This window comes from Alternaria ethzedia, assembly GCF_023757985.1.
Source record: "Alternaria ethzedia strain BMP 0044 chromosome Unknown scaffold_48, whole genome shotgun sequence".
In the NCBI taxonomy this organism is placed as follows: Eukaryota; Fungi; Ascomycota; class Dothideomycetes; order Pleosporales; family Pleosporaceae; genus Alternaria; species Alternaria ethzedia.
In genome coordinates, this window is record NW_026056241.1 from 76514 (window position 1) to 92451 (window position 15938).

At 52.1% G+C, this 15938-nt stretch overlaps 5 protein-coding genes across 5 annotated transcripts; all 5 read left to right on the plus strand.

The window, feature by feature from the left end:
- Positions 1–104: 104 nt before the first annotated feature.
- On the plus strand, positions 105–1521 carry J4E87_010419 (uncharacterized protein; the record flags this gene model as incomplete). Its single annotated transcript, XM_049381993.1, has 2 exons — positions 105–221; positions 277–1521. 2 exons carry the CDS (start codon positions 105–107, stop codon positions 1519–1521), a joined length of 1362 nt encoding a protein of 453 aa, XP_049228264.1.
- A 508-nt stretch (positions 1522–2029) lies between these two features.
- Positions 2030–2920, plus strand: J4E87_010420 (uncharacterized protein; the record flags this gene model as incomplete). The annotated part of the gene is made up of 2 exons (XM_049381994.1): positions 2030–2034; positions 2071–2920. 2 exons carry the CDS (start codon positions 2030–2032, stop codon positions 2918–2920), a joined length of 855 nt encoding a protein of 284 aa, XP_049228265.1.
- Positions 2921–4443: 1523 nt separating this feature from the next.
- Positions 4444–5589, plus strand: J4E87_010421 (uncharacterized protein; the record flags this gene model as incomplete). The annotated part of the gene is made up of 1 exon (XM_049381995.1): positions 4444–5589. The coding sequence occupies one exon, from the start codon at positions 4444–4446 to the stop codon at positions 5587–5589; it is 1146 nt and encodes a 381-aa protein (XP_049228266.1).
- A 3331-nt stretch (positions 5590–8920) lies between these two features.
- On the plus strand, positions 8921–10142 carry J4E87_010422 (uncharacterized protein; the record flags this gene model as incomplete). The annotated part of the gene is made up of 4 exons (XM_049381996.1): positions 8921–9097; positions 9144–9272; positions 9321–9673; positions 9725–10142. 4 exons carry the CDS (start codon positions 8921–8923, stop codon positions 10140–10142), a joined length of 1077 nt encoding a protein of 358 aa, XP_049228267.1.
- A 3932-nt stretch (positions 10143–14074) lies between these two features.
- On the plus strand, positions 14075–15757 carry J4E87_010423 (uncharacterized protein; the record flags this gene model as incomplete). Its single annotated transcript, XM_049381997.1, has 1 exon — positions 14075–15757. The coding sequence occupies one exon, from the start codon at positions 14075–14077 to the stop codon at positions 15755–15757; it is 1683 nt and encodes a 560-aa protein (XP_049228268.1).
- Between the last annotated feature and the right edge of the window lie 181 nt (positions 15758–15938).

The window sequence follows — 15938 nt, forward strand, 5'->3', positions numbered from 1 at the left end:
AGACTGCTGCGGGCCAGCAGCCGAGGACATGCGACGATTTGCACGTCATGCCCTAAATATCAACACCATAGCTCCACACCGCTGACGTCCACGACTACCTCAGCATGGAGCAGCCACGCGAGAAGGTCGCAATAATAGGCTCAGGCCTGGCAGGACTGGTTAGTGCGAACCTGTTGTTCCACGATGTCCGTCAACGATACGCGGTCAGGGTCTTCGAGTCGGTAGGCCGCCTAACATCCACTCTATCCGCGACTGTACTCACAAAAGTAATTTTAGGGCAGAACGCTTTCCCTAGACGCCGCCTCTATCTCCATCCCCGATGCAGCCACCGACGCCTCCACCCGCGTGGACCTGCCCATGCGCGCGTTTGCGGGCGGCTACTACAACAACCTCAAAGCCCTGTACGACTACCTGCGCATCGAATACAACTCCCAACCCTTCCTCTTCGAATTCGCGAAATGCCGCGATGCGAGCCCCGAGGCCTTAGCGACTGGCCGCCGCGACACGTCGTACTTCACACATGCGTCGAATCTCCACCAGATGGCGCCCCGACCGAGCAGAGTTAGCAGGACCTCGTACCTGATGCAATGGCTATACCTGGTACTGGCCTACTCGTGGTTCGCGCTCTGCTGTTTCTTCTTCGAGCCTAGACAAGGCGAGACTATGCAGCAGTATCTGGACCGCACATACTGTCCGACCTACTTCGTCACCTACTACTTACTCCCTCTCTTGTCGAGCGTATCCACCTGTCCCCACGAGTCGCTACTCGCCTTTCCTGCCAGCGACATCATCGAATACAAGCGGAGGAGCCATGGCGCACCGCACTATACTGTATCAGATGGCGTGGGAGGGGTGCAAGACCGCCTGGTCAAGGGCATCGATGTTACTCTCGAGGCTACTGTCACGGCCGTAGAGCCCTCCGAAAAGGGCGTTCGGATAACCTGGTCTCAGGGCGGGTCAGACGCTCAGAAAACGGAATTCTTCGACAAAGTCATTCTTGCAGTCGCCCCGGATGTCGTCGGCCGTGTCTTCAGACCCCTCCAACACCACTTGCAGCGCATACCGACTGCAGTCGTGGAAAGTGTGGTGCATACGGATTGGGCAGTTCTCCACGGAAGCGACGCCAGGCACGTCGATAAGAAAACCGCGCAGCTCATCCACCTCAATACGGCAACCTCCGGTACGCACACAACCGAATCGCATCATGTCCAACCATGTGGCGTCGTAGTAACTACTTGCCCATGTACTCCTCTCGATGAGAAATGCGTTGCTCAGCGGAGCCGGTTCACGCGCGTTCTTCGCAGCCCGGAGAGCCAGCGCATCGTCAACGCCATATTTGATAAGCGCTCGAACTTCGACACAGATGACAAATCAGTGCCACAGTGGAGGAATGGCGAGGACAATGTGTGGCTCGTGGGCGGCTGGTGCTGGGACGGTATGGTCCTCTTGGAAGGCTGCGTTGTCTCGGCCATGCGAGTGGCTGATGCGTTCGACGTTGCGGTGCCCTGGAGGCATCAGTAGTTCATGAAGACAAGCGTATTCGGACTCGGACTGTGACGCATGAAGCATCCTCTTGCCTCTAGTCCTTTCGTAGCCTTGCAGGCAATCCAATAGAGTAGATACCCGGGCAAGACAACATGCCCATAGCATCCTAGGACTCAGGAAGTGATGTAGGCGATTCAAAGTGTTTGAACGAAAGTGAAAGTATTCGGGATTGAGGGTTCTAGGATGCGACTTCCTGTTGTGTGTATCATATGGCGTCTCGTCATACATTTTCGCCGGAAACGGCTAGCGTCGTTGCCTCGTTGAAGCTTCCCGCGAAATCTCCCAAGCACTCGGCCCTGCGTCGCACCAATCACTACCACACGCCAAACAAATGTCCGCTACCCAGATACTCGGCGCAGGGCTGGCGGCCCTACTGTTTTGGCTGATGATGAGAGCGCGGGGGGCTCAAGAAGACAAGGCTTCAGTTTACGGGTTGCAGCATGGGCGGCTACATCTGCAGCTTCCCACAGCCATGTGGATGAACATGGGGTATTGGAAGAACGCCACCACTTCAACGACATTAAGCGAAGCCTGTCGAGACATGCTGAACGTAATCCTTGCTGAGGCCGGCCTTTCAAGCGACAAAGGCCCAGCAGCACGGAGAAGAGCCTTGGTGGATCTGGGCTTCGGATGCGGGGACCAAACCATCTATCTCATGAGCAAGGAACCTATTCGAGCGTGCGACAAAGACTGGTGGGATGAAAGAGATCGCTGCGCCACATTCCATGATTACATTGGCATCACGAAAGATGCAGTGCAGGCTCGATACGCCTCGGAGCGACTTGCCGAGCTCAAGAAGAATACGACGAAGGCGGTATCTCCTGAGATGGAAGATGGTGGAAACCCCACGATATCTCTCTTCTGTGCCGACGCGTCGAAACCCAAGTCCTGGAACCAACAGATGCAAACAAAGTTGCAGCTTGCGAAGGACGATACAGAAGAGCGTTGGGTGTTGGCACTAGACACAGCATATCACTTCGCCCCCTCACGCTGGCCCATCATTGAGTACGCTCACTCAGAGCTAGAAGCAAACTGGATGGCCTTTGATCTATGTCTCTCTCCTACCGCTACATGGGCCCAGAGGATGACGCTTCGCCTTCTCACTGCCCTCATGGGTGCGCCCTGGGCCAACTTCACCACACCACAGGGGTACCGCGAGAGGCTGGAGCAGATAGGATACAACCCTGAAGCCATCACCACCACTGACATCTCAGAACATGTGTTCGCGCCACTGGCAGCATTCCTGAAAGAGCAGGACGACAGGCTCAAGATGTTAGGATTAGGCTTAGGTCGCTTTGGTGTCGCGAAAGCCATGTTCGGCTGGTGGGGGCGGACCGGAGTTGTGCGTGGCGTAGTAGTGGTCGCGAAGAAATGAGTTGTATGTCGGTTATACGAGATCTAACCTCGCCTGGACCCTTTACCGGTGTGGTGGGAGGCCTGAAGTCAGCCCTGTAAGGCTGAGGTGGAAATAAGACACCAGCACTTGCCGCGAAAAGTGTACGCGTTGGACGACCCTCTGCGAGTTTGCGCCATGATGTCTCATTGACTAATCTGTGGGCTGGCCTTTGAATAGGTTCACAAGGGTTTGGCACTGCGTTTGGTATACAAGTATGCCTCCCTCTGGAGCCCCTGTGCGACGATGGTGGAGGATCGCATTCCCTCGTGCCGACACCCGCTCTTAGCCCCCAACTTCAATACAAACTGCACGCCAAGACAAGAGCCAAGACGGCGCAGTCGAGTTACGCGCTGTCAGACGATAACATCCGCATGCTTTATTAAATCTACGCTACATCCCTTACAGCGGGAATCTTGACTCCCCATCTTCCCTAACGACGGATCGATCACACCAAACATGGAGCAACGGGAGTCGCATGAGATGCACAGCGTCAGAGAGGAGACCAGACAAGCAAACGCGGGTGCACCCAAGGTCCCGGAAACTACTCACGAGCCCATGTACACGTCGAGGCTGTCGAGAGCGTCTTCCATGACCGTTCGCGAGCCCATCGTCAGGACCCTCCACACTTCGTTCTGGCCGCTGATGGTCTTCATCTTTTACGCTACACTCGCCCTATTCACCTGGATCGTTCTTTGTGTCGCGAGCAGCCGGCCGATTGGAAGCAAGTTAAGCTATACGGATAATCAAGACTACTTTAAAGATGTAGCTCGTCTCTTGGCTAAACACGAGAGGATCCTTAGGGCTGCGCAGATCCTGCAATCGGTAGTCGCCCTACTCACCATTCCCATCACTTCAGCGATATGCTCTATAGCCTTCGCTGCCTATATCCAGGCTGGCAGCTCGAGAACGAAGTTGAATCTGCGTCAGACTATGGCGCTTGCAGATCAAGGCTGGATCAGCCCAAGAATGTGGGCTAGGTGGTCTAAAGTTGGAAGTCTTCCATTGTACTTCGCCTTTGCATTGACCTTAGTGGGTGAGTCATGCCCAGATCTTGGCAGGAAGCCGGTGTTGACTCGAATACAGGTGCTGTCTTCCCGATTCTGCAGACAACGTTTATCCAGGTTACTCCGACACGAATACCAACTCGCAGCACACAGTCCGGTCTGATTAGGGTCGCTGATATACCTGCTCTAATCAGCAGCACCGACAATGACATAAACACAGCAGTTGTTCGACTCCGTAGCATTCTAGAATCGCGCGCGGAAAGAGAACATGAGCCTTACCTCTGGATCGATGAACAGAACGATGGACTGGATAATGACATGTGTTACGATACATTCAGTGTGGCCACCAATTGTAACCGCTTCTCGAGGAGTCTTTATCAACTTGATGAGATGAGCTTAGATGCCTGGTTCTCACCCGTTCCCTTGGACTTCAGCACCGGTGTCTATGTTGACCCTCAGTACGCACCGCGCCTCAATACCACAATTGAATACCGGAACATGACAGACGCTGAGTGGCCAACCGAATGCGTTCGCGACAGAGAAGATGTATTTTTCGCACAATACCGTGGAGGAGAGACGGGATACCGGGAGTTCGATATAATAGCTTGCATACCCGCCAATATCTCTGGCACGCCTTGGCAAGCTACGTACAACCGGCAGGACATTACCGAGGATCTTTTCCTCGCAATTTCGGTGCCTTCAACGTTACGCACTCTTGTTATGTGGAAAATCACCGCCCGTTCGACGTTAGGCTACTTCGAACTTCCTAATACCAAGAACGGCAATCGCGCCGGGCCGTTACTCCATGAGCTATCCTTGGACAGCGCTAGAGGCTCTTCAACCAGCGGATCCAGTCGAGATGAGAAACGAGCAACCAACGAAACATACGCAGGAAATGTGAGACAACCCATTGGAAATCACATCGGTCCGCTGACTGCTATTGGACTGGCACTATTCGGCGAAGGCTCTTTCATCGAGAGAAGAGTTTCAAATCCATCCGCCTTCCTTGTAGATCGGCCTGAGGTCGATGATGAAGTATGGTTCAGAAATTTCGGCAACAACTGCCTCGGGAATATGCCTCTCAACTTTGCCATAGGGGGCCCGTGCCTCCGCGACTACGACTACCAGTCCGAAGTCGACGTCCTTGGCCGCGTGAGACAACTAGCTGCATTCTTTGATTCGGAACGTTCTGCAAGTAGGGCGTTCACTGTGGCCGCTTTCCTCGCCAACAAGGAGTGGCTGAACCCGAGCCAATTCCACAGATGGGGAGGATTCGACCAATCGCGGAATGTATATGTCGATACGGGCGTTCCAACCAAGAAGACATATATCGCGCTTTGGGGGGTCATCACCGGGTCCGTTTTCCTCGGCCTTCACCTTCTCGGATTACTAGTGCTTGCCCTGTACGCCTTTTGGATGAGGCCATTCATGCCTTGGTTGGGTGCAGAATTCGTGGTCAAGGCTGGTACGGCACATGCTGATATTCTGAGCGCTGCCGAAGGGGACAAGCAGTGGAAGCAGACTGTTTCTGCGTGCCCTGGGTTCGTCGGGGACGAGAAACCCACAGATGATGTGGGTCGAATCGCATTTGGTGCTACTGCTGCCTTGAGCACAGCACGGGACAAGAAGTTTGAGGAGCTATAGTGTGGGTGTAATTCTAATAGATCTGGTTCATCGTTGATGCGGAACTTTTACCCGCACCTCGTCTATGGAAGGAAGCGAACAGAACTTCCGCAGCCCACATTGGTATCGAATCGAAAGTCCGCGAAACCTCAGCGCAGTGGAGACTTCTAGGCTTCCGTGGCATGTGATGAGTACGACTTTTTTTCATAGGCCCTTCAATGGACTTGAGTCACAGCTATCTGAAAATCTAAGGTTCGGCATGGCGCTCCGGCGAACAATGCGCGATCGTGCGCTCCTGATAGTACGTAACCACCACTCCTGAGGTCTCCAAGGTCAGCAAACCCACTCATTACCCACGGGCAGCGTGAGTCGCAGATAGCTTTCCAACTCAATAATTAACTCATTACCACCGTGCAGTGTGAGTCCCAGAGACGCTTCCAACTCAATAAATAGTGCTCTGTCCCTCTCTTCTCTCCATTATCCTTTCTTCATCATCCATCACATTCAAAGTCCAAAATCCGAAGAAAGTTTTACCATTCCATCCCAACTATCTTCAAACACTATTACCAACACTACCACCACACCTACCAACACGACCTCACCACACTACAAACAAACATGTCTTCAACCACACCTGTCTACGCCTGCAAGGCCGACTTCATCGCTGCGGGTATGTCTCCTTACCTCCTGCCCGCCAGCGAAGCAGACACGTGCAGCATCTGCACCAAAGACTTGGCCTGCGAGAACCCCTCGGCCACCAAGCTCACCGCCGCCGACAAGGAAGTCCTTGAACTGGCCTTACAACACCCAGCCAACACAATTGTCTTCAAGTCAAGTTGGCTCAAATCCACAAAGCCTCTTCACAGCCACCACACCAATGAAGAGCAACCAGTGTCAAAGCTAAACGCCTGCGGACACGTTTTCGGCACCAACTGCATCATGACTTGGTTTGAGAGATGCAACACTTGTCCTATGTGTAGGAAAGTACTGTTCCCAACATGGGCACAGGAAGAGATGGAGAGGGAGAGGGTGGAGAGGGAGGAGGAGGCGAGCAGGAGTTTTTGGGGGTGGATAGAACCCCCTTTCTAAGTACTAGCATTTCACTGCACCGATGCAGAAGAAAGCGACGACCTCCTGGGGTGGTTTTGGCGTTTCGTTTTTTTGGGTTTTGGGGTCTTGAAGGTCGACGCGCATCATTATGAAGTTTGCCTGGGCTGGGTCAGAGGTCACTGAATACCTCCTGGGAGAGGTTTGGCGTTGGCGTCTATCGGTTTTCACGGTTGCGAATGCCTCCGCGCATGGTCGTACCGTATGGTTTCTGTAGTTCCGAATGCATTGTCTCTCACTCACTCACCCGTTCTCTGCCGTCCCCAATCACATGTGACAGCACCAGATAAGCCCACGCCACGTGACACCACCTACCTCCCTCCTATTGCCCTGCATATGACACGCAGACGACCGCATTACTGCCCGAACCTTAGCCCGATGACTTCATCCAATATACAACCTGCGACGTCACCTCTAGGATTTTAGGCCGAAAGAGCTGCAGGATCGTATGATCGGAGCGAGATATACCCCAGATGCGGGTTTATCTCTGGGCTAATTCTAGAAGGCATCTTTGCGGTAACTCTCCCGTTGCACGCGTGTGCATTTGCGGTGTCATGTCGGAGATTTATTTCGGAGGACCGATCGGGCCGCTATTGAAAAGAAAAAGAGAGGGCGGCGTCCTTTAATATGTGTAGTGTTGAGCGAGACGGCACGACTGTTAAGAAAGAAGGTTAGAGTATATAGCAGGCATGAATGCTGTCTCAACGTGTGCCGGGAATCTCGAGAAGCAAAGTTACAATCTTGTTAGGCTTGTTGGTAGGTGGAGTTTGTGTTCTAGGTCACGATAGAAGGGCGCCACCTCGCTTGTGCCGGAACCATGACCTGGCAGACCACGCGACGAAGAACGGCCGACGCGGCGGGCTTGTTTCAGTTCGCGGTGATGAGCATGGGGGCTGCGTGATCGATAGGGGAAGCCAACCGTCGCCTCGGGGGTGTTCAGCTTCGGCAACCCCGCACGTCGTGATGCAGACATATGCGCGGATCGCCTATAGCGTTGAGTTACTTTTCTTTTGCTAGCCGATCGCCTCGAGGGAAGTGAAACTATCATCAAGAAACCTACCAGAATACGGCAAAGAATTGCCAGCTTGCTATATTGCTTTTTGTCTGCAATAGCTTATACTAGCCGCATTAGTCGCCTAAAGCTTACTCTTTCTATAGTCTATAGAGATTACGTGCAAGGCTGCCTATTAAATAAGGCTATATCTTGCTAAACTTTGTCTCTAGCTACCTAGCCTTAAACTTATTCTTAAAAAGACTTAATTACTAGTATCTTATAAACTTTAAATATACTACTATAGCTAAGCTACTACTGCTATACTTCTTTTTTATAAGCTCTTACTCTTTATTATAAAGATTTTACTTTAAGAAGACTATAGTCTTTATATTATAAGCTTACTTAATACTTTTATTATATAGCTTTTACTAATAAGATAAAGAAAAATTTACGCTTTATACTAAAACTATATAAATTCTACTAGCATTAATAATCTATAGTAGCGTCTCTTAGCCTATAAATTTAAGAGTATATAGCGTTTTATTATTTACGCTTATACTTATAACTAAATCTAGAGAGCTGCTATCTAAAAAGATAATAAGAGTAAAGTAAGGTAGACAAAAATTGCTAGCTTAAACCTAAGAGATTAGTATTACTTAGTTATAGGCATTTTATTTTGCTAAGTGTTAGTCTAGGCTATTTAGGTAATAAGCTCTATATTCTAGATATTCTAGAAATTTAAGCTAAAGGCCCTGTAACTCTTTGCCACAAGTGCCCCGGAAGCGCAAGCCCCCATGAACGGAGGGCCTGCTGGTGTGGTAGCTTTCATTGGGTCACAGGTATATGGCTGGCAGGGATGCATGCAGGTTAGCCGTGTTCCGCGTCGGACCGTCAGATGTGCGACAAATCAGCGGCGCACAGCATGAGCCCCGCCGCGCTCCCTGACTAGGTCTTGCTTCCCGAAAGGCCAACACTACAAGTACACTTGTCGCATGGGCCGCACGGCTGAGGCACCCTGGGTGACGCGAGATAGGCGTTGAAGACGGCGGACTCAACGAGCATAGTGCATGACAGCTCTGTGCTCTGGACCAGGCAATTGGGAGGATCGCCTCTTTGGCTTTATCTACGTTCACTCGCTCCGCTCGGGGCATTTTAATCCTGGTTCCAGTTACGCCCCTCTCTTTCGACGACTTTGGCTTTGATGTGCGCTCGGTATGCGGTGAAGTGAAGAAGAGCTGGATAGTATTGATCATGGCGGGGAAGCAATCGGATCGTTTCGACATTGTCAATGGCAAGCAGCTTGCGTTGTTGATTGCGCCTACACTATGCCTTGCGGTGGCTGCGGCAGCGGTGGCGGCGAGATGGTACACGAGGAGTGTCAGACGGGTCAACACGATCAACGAAGATGCGCTGATGCTGGCTGCTCTGGTAAGACGATGGAATGCTGACGGCGGTACCATGCTAACAGTCGTAGGCTATGAGCTTTGTCGTGGTTACGCTAGTTTACGTGCTGGTGTTCCTCGGCGGAGAAGGGCTTACGAGCTATGAGATTCAGGCGGACCCGACGAAGAACTTTGACGTTGTGGAGCGTTTCTGGCTGCGGGTATGTTTAGCTGGAGGCTTCTTGAGAGTTGGCTAACAGGCTTTCAAGATACAATTCGCACTGGATATCTGTTGGGCCACATCGGTTGCAACGGTGCAGGTGGCGTTTGCGAAATCCTACCTACGCCTGTACGAGAAGAGAGTTTTTGCTCGCATCGCTTGCTATGCGTCTATGGCGCTCATCGCGATCTGGTACATCTGGTCGCTCGCGGGTTGGATCAGCATGTGCCATCCACCGGGGGAGTGCAAGCTGCAGAGCAAGAAGTCGTGCATCATCATTGGATCGCTGCACGTCTTCTTCAACAGTGTCATCCTCTTTGCCCCGATACCTGCCATAGCAGCAGCAGATCTCTCAGGCAAGAAGAAGGCGTGGGTGATGGTCTTGTTCCTCCTTGGATGCTTGTACGTGAAGCTAAGCGCTCGCTCCAAATAGCTCTTGCTGACACCACACAGTTGTACTATCCTAGCAGTCCTCCGTATCGACTGCGCGATCGACGTCTTCGGCAACGTCAATGATGATCCGATCGGTGCGTCGTGGTGGCGTATCTGCTTTTCCCCAATCGAGGTCGCTGTCGGTATCGTCTGCTGTTGCGTTCCCAACGTCCGTTCACTTCCTTCGTGGCGCCGAACTCCTCCACTCCCGACTGAGGATGGCGGTATCGGTCTCCGCCGGATGAAGTTCCGCACACAGAGCAACGGCTCGTCGACATCAAATCTCAACGCACCTCCTTCGCAATGGATGCCAGGCATCAAACCGCAGGCGGCTGCCTTCGTCACGCTGAGCAATGAATCGGCTCCTTCGGAGAGACTGGGCTCATTGGGGCTGAACGAAATCAAAGTTACGAAAGAGTATAACCTTGATCGGTTATGAGTGTGTTGTTGGGACGCAGAGTCGAGATGGCTAGCCCACAGCGATGCATGAAGCAGGCGCATAGGACGGTGGCTTCTTGGAAAACGTGCGGTGCTTCATTGTACGACGTGGGAGGGAAGTGTCACTTCGGACATGCGCGCACTTGTCCTCGACGTCCATGTGGCACAGTCGTGCCGCTGCGGGAGGACGCGCATCTGACGTCACAGTCACACTACCGGAACGTGATCCACGGATGGATCCTTGGCCCACACGCCTCAAGCCACCAACACCATCCTCCCACGAACGCCCAAGCCATCATGGCCCCCGAGCCCAATCTTCGCCTCGGCACGCTGCCTCCACTATACCAAGCTGGACTCGCGATGTGGTATCTGCCAAAAGATCCCGATTATGAAGAGCCGTTAGGAGGTATGCACCTGCAGAGAAGACTCGATGAGCCAGCTACTACACTCAACTCACACTCATGGTCGGCTCAGCTCTCAAGCAGTGAGCTTCCGACGGAAGGGGCATTACTAAGGGAAACGATGTGAGGAAACGCAGATGACGATGCTGTCCGTTAGAAAAGTACCGAGGTAGCGATTACGGCAAGGCCCGTGAGGATCATAGATGGGGTTGATAAGACTTAAGAGAGCTTGAAGAGCAAAGTAAGAGTTAGATGATTAGTCGCAAGACAGGAGAGCTGGTGAGCATTAATCACCATGGCTTAGACAAGCGCAGAATCTATGCGCGCATGCATAATGTAATGAGCATACACGACCAACTTGCTTTGCGATACACTGCAGGATCTGATGATGCTCTCGTTTCCCACTCGACATACACGTTATGTCAGTGCATGTGGCAAGCCATTCCACTCACACAAGAGAAGAGGTGGTACATGGGAATAGGCGCATATGGGCGCACCTTTTCAATCGCATTAATTGCGCAACATCATGTTGGCATTAGTTTAGGTGTGTCTTCTCGAGGGTCGGAATGAGGCCATTTGCGCAACTTTGCTTGGCATTCTTCCCTACTGGATAACAAGCTAATGCAAAGAGAACAGGCTAAGGCATTGCTGTAACTGTAGCTCACTCCACATCGCTGCCTGTATTCGGTGCTGATAGGCTTGACGATCGACGGAGACTCGATGTCTCTCTTCCTAATCTTGCCGCTGTCACGACGCGCTCACCTTATACAAAACCGAACAGGCCTAGGGCCTACATTAGACCAACGATGAGCACATATGGAGGCGTAGCGTCCATGTAAGCTCCAGGGTGTTCCATTTTTTCCTTGAATGGGGTGGCGCTGAGCACCTGAGACAACCACAACTGAGCTGACATCGCGCTAGCGCACGTTCTCTGTCAAATCAATCACTGAGTCGACATAACAATCCCATTGCACGGCTCCTATGTCGTTCAGTGAAACTGGCAGTCGGGCTTGGTCGCTCGTCAATCGTTATACCGCTCACCATGCTCCGCAATCCCTATCTGATCTTCCTCACTGCCACGTTATTTGATCTCATCTTAGCCATCGCGCTCGTATCTCTCTTTGCGACTGCATACCCCGATCGCTTCCGCAGCATACTATGGAAAGAAGGCGGCACCAAAGGCTGGAACTCCGATCCTATCCAACGTGTATACGACTATGCGAACTATCGCAAATCACCACCCATACCATTGATATGGGATGAAAGGTATCCTCCCACCTCCTCAATACAGCAGCCATTTGAAGGTCTAATACTTCAACCAGCTGTACATTATGCAACCTATGCATTGCCATCATAACCCTGTTCATGTGGCTCGTCCGCTTCTCAATCATGTCTTTCAGCAAGCAAACTCTCGACTTCCACTCTACGATCACGGTCAACGCGTTGTACGATATCATACTGGCGGGGCTGTGGATGTATAGTGCCTCGATCCAAAACTCGGGCGACCTTTCGGATCCAGAGCATATCAGTCTCCGGCCTTGGTATCTCGAACGCGGGTGTGCGGAGGCATGGAAGGAGAACCTGTACGGTTGCGAGCTCATGAGATGGTCGTATGGACTGTCAATGTTTGCTGCGTAAGTCGATCTTGCGAGTTCTCATCCCATGTGAGACTCGGATTGGAATAGCCTCGCTAATATTGCTACTTTCGCAGATTCTGGTTCTGCCTTCGCTGTTCGTCGACCTGCTTATATCGTGCGTACCTGCTCGGGAGAAAGCACGAGCTAGAGGATATGGTGTGCGCTTACGACAATCTCTTGTAGCATGGAACGATCTAGCCACATATTTAGTGCTGATGGCCGCCACCAGGGCACCAAAGCTATTGAAATCGGGAAGTGTGAATGAATGATATACTAGTGATGCCGGAACGACTCCGGTGAATGCCGATCATTCGCTATGAAAACTTATGCTCTCTGCACTCGGAAATGAGTTCGAACAAGTGCGCTATTCGCATCGCTCCCGCTGTCATCAACGGCACGCAGATTACCTGCACGCGATCTGACTCGATCTTACCCCAAGTGTACGTGCAAGCCGAATTGACCAATCCTGCCGTGGTGTCATCATCCAGGCAGGACCTTGCGAGTTTAAACGTCGTGCGCCGCAGTTCACGCATGCAAATGTCGCACAGGGCGATTATTACTCAGAATGAGCAACCACCAAGTCATCTACAAGCGAACACCTCACCCTAGCCTGGCAACTGAAGGACGCCAGACGCTCCGTGGCCTGGGCGATTGGCGGGCTCATGTCGGAGCGGTCCGTCCGAAGTGGGGCCAGCCTGGTCCAACCTCAAAGCCAGCCCTTTCTTCCCTTCCTCTTCACCATCGCGTCGCATACATGAATGCCTGGCGTCTCCATTTGATTCTGCACACGCATCGAACGCTGATGTGTCTAGATCATCACTCACGCTACTACAACGTGCATATTAACGTCCCAACACAAACGCCCACCATGAAGGACGAGATAACACAACAGAGCTTTCGGTAGAAGATCCAAGAACCTTGTACTCGGATATCTCTCGATGTTTGTTTCCATGTATGGGAAATGTTTTCTCATCTTCTCAATGGCATTGCACCATTTTCCTCTGTTGTCCCCAGGCTCCTGGAGGTCCGTACATATGGCATGTAAGCAACTACGTTCACATCACTAGAAAGAGCAGATCTGGTATTACTTGCGGATATATCTCCCAGTCAAGAAACGCACGCGGAGTTTCTCCAAATATTTGTCGCATTCTGCGCTTTCGAGGCTCATTGCGTCACCGACAAACAACACTGATGGACAAACTCTTAGCAGTGAATGCCTCAAAAGTCGGTGTCACTCCGAATACTCGTACAGACCCAATAGATATTGCTGGTATTCGGCGTCACGGTCTCATTCAGGAGCCAGAATGCTCAGTCGGAAGATCTGTGGTTTGCGTTAGACGTAGTGAAAGGCCTTCGGCGCAAACGCGTCTTGGCCAATGCCCGTCACGCGCTCCACCCGTTTCTGCTCACGTATACCGCATAGCCTGTGCGCTTTTTGATAGCGCTAGTAGTTACTCGCACTTGCGTTTCTGTATTCCCCGCCCGCGCTCAAACTTCCCTCTTTCCAAATCACCGCAACCCCCGCTGCGTCCAGCAACAAGTCTCGTCAATCTCTCACAAGTCCACCTTCACCAGTAATACTGCTCGACACTGCCTCTAATAGCGCACTCTGCGACACCTTTGAGCTTCAGCGACAATACCAGCATCTGCTATTGTGCAGCGCAACGACTCAGCGCCAAGGCGTAAATACTCCAATTCACTTCGAGGTCACAGCCCCGCGTTATACTATATAATTGCACGGTACAGCTCTCCTTCTTTAATAACCCATCCTTTCCACCTCAAGTGCAGAAATTCGGACTCACGACACCAAACAGTCTACCTTTACCTCAACTATACCAAACGATCCACCTTTACCTGACGCTACCAGACAGCCGACCTTTACCCCGACATACACCATGAGCGACAGAGCCAGTCAAGCAAAAGATCGCCAGAACTATGCGCGGAAAATAGTTGATCTCGTGATCGAGTGTCGCAACAAGGTCCCCAGCGACTGTCCCGAGCCGACGCTCATCCTGTCTGACGAGGCTCTCCGTGCATATGTCAGGGGACTCGAGAAGTCAACATGGGAAAATAGGACGGATATAACAGACTATCACCAAGTGTGTTCAGATCTCATTGAGAGGCTCGAGATAATTCGTGACGATCTTCCCGGCGAGTGGCGAGAGTTCTCAGAGCTACTAAGGGACGCTACAAAGTACCCGGAAGGCATTACACCCAACACCACTCCCGCTCGTCCGCTGCCACCTCAGACGAACCTTGCCTTAGAAGCTATCACTGTAGAACCTGTCCAGAAAGATAACAACATTCCCGAGGTTGTCGTCTCGCCACCTGACGGCGCTTCCATGACCCAGCTGCCTGGCATAGCCATGAGCTTTCCAACGGTATCAGCGGCAGCGAACCCCTTTGTCGGACCCGATGGTGCGTCCATCTTCAGCAAGTTTGATACGGAGACGAAGCCTGCAGACAAGCCTTTCCCGTCCATTGAAGCCAAAGGACCAGAAAGGAAGCTGGCACCTCTGGAAAAAGGGTTGCGCTCCAGGAAGCCTAATGACGGATTGGCGCCTGGCGGTCTTGCTGCAAACCCAATTCCTGATACCGCATCTGCGAAGATGATGTCCCCGGCCCCAGCACCAAAGCTTATCTTCGACTTTGGTGCTTCTGCAACATCATTCACAGCTCCTTCAACACTAGAGCCTAGTTTATCGGCCGAGCCAAAGGGGAAGAGATTACGACACACTTCGACTCCCTCACCATCATCACCCAGTTTCATCAGCAAAGATGGTTCCCCTCCCAAGATCGTTTCGTCACTGGCGGTCTCTCTAGACTCCGTCCCATCGAAGTCCACATCCACTCAGACTGACCTGGCGCCCTCTCCCAACAAGGGTCAGCTGGAGATGATCTTGACCATTCTGGAGGAAGAGAGGACTGCGCGTATCAAGGCTGATACGAAAGTCGAGGAGCTGATGGGGGCCATGAGCCGTCTACAAGCCAAGGTTGATCGACTGGTGGAAGAGGCTGAAGCAAGCCGGGCGGAGACATTGGCTTCCATCAAATCAAACGCGAAGGCTCAAGAGTCTGTGAAGCCTACAATGCATGCATCTGGGTCCAAATCCCGCATCAAGGGCGACCCCGAGGGCGGCAAGAGCGTGGCGCCAAAGCGCAAGTCCACTAACGAGATCGTGAGGGACCTCAGGAAGGAGTTTCCTCCTGAGACGTTCCACGTCGTCTTCAAGCAGCTGAAGCACGGCTCTCTGCGCCTTTCTGGGCTTCGGAAAGCCCAGCCTGACATCCTTCAGGCGCAGATCGAGAAGGTGCTGTGCGCCTTCAAGGTGCCAGCACCTCAGCGAAAGAAGCATGCGTCAATGGTGATCGATTTGGCTAATTTCGGAAATGGCCTTACTCGCAACGACAAGCGATACCTTCCTGTCGACACCAAGGTTAGGGACGCGGCCATCAGATTTGCGGATGAAAAGCTGGCCAACCACCTCTTCAACGACAAGAAATGGTTGTGCTTCCGCTGCGTTTCTGAGCAGCATAGGTGCATGCAGGGGTACATGGGTGGACGTGTGGTCTTGTAGATAGCGGATTGTGGAGTTTACGTGGGCGGCGTGAGGTATATAGAGGCACTAAATATAAGACCTGCAGAATGCAATCAATACCCTCACGTTGACATCAACCGTTGCAACTTAATGTCTCTTCCACAGTGCCATGACACGACATCACCAAGCCTTTCAAAATCCAACGCATGAAGCACAGTAG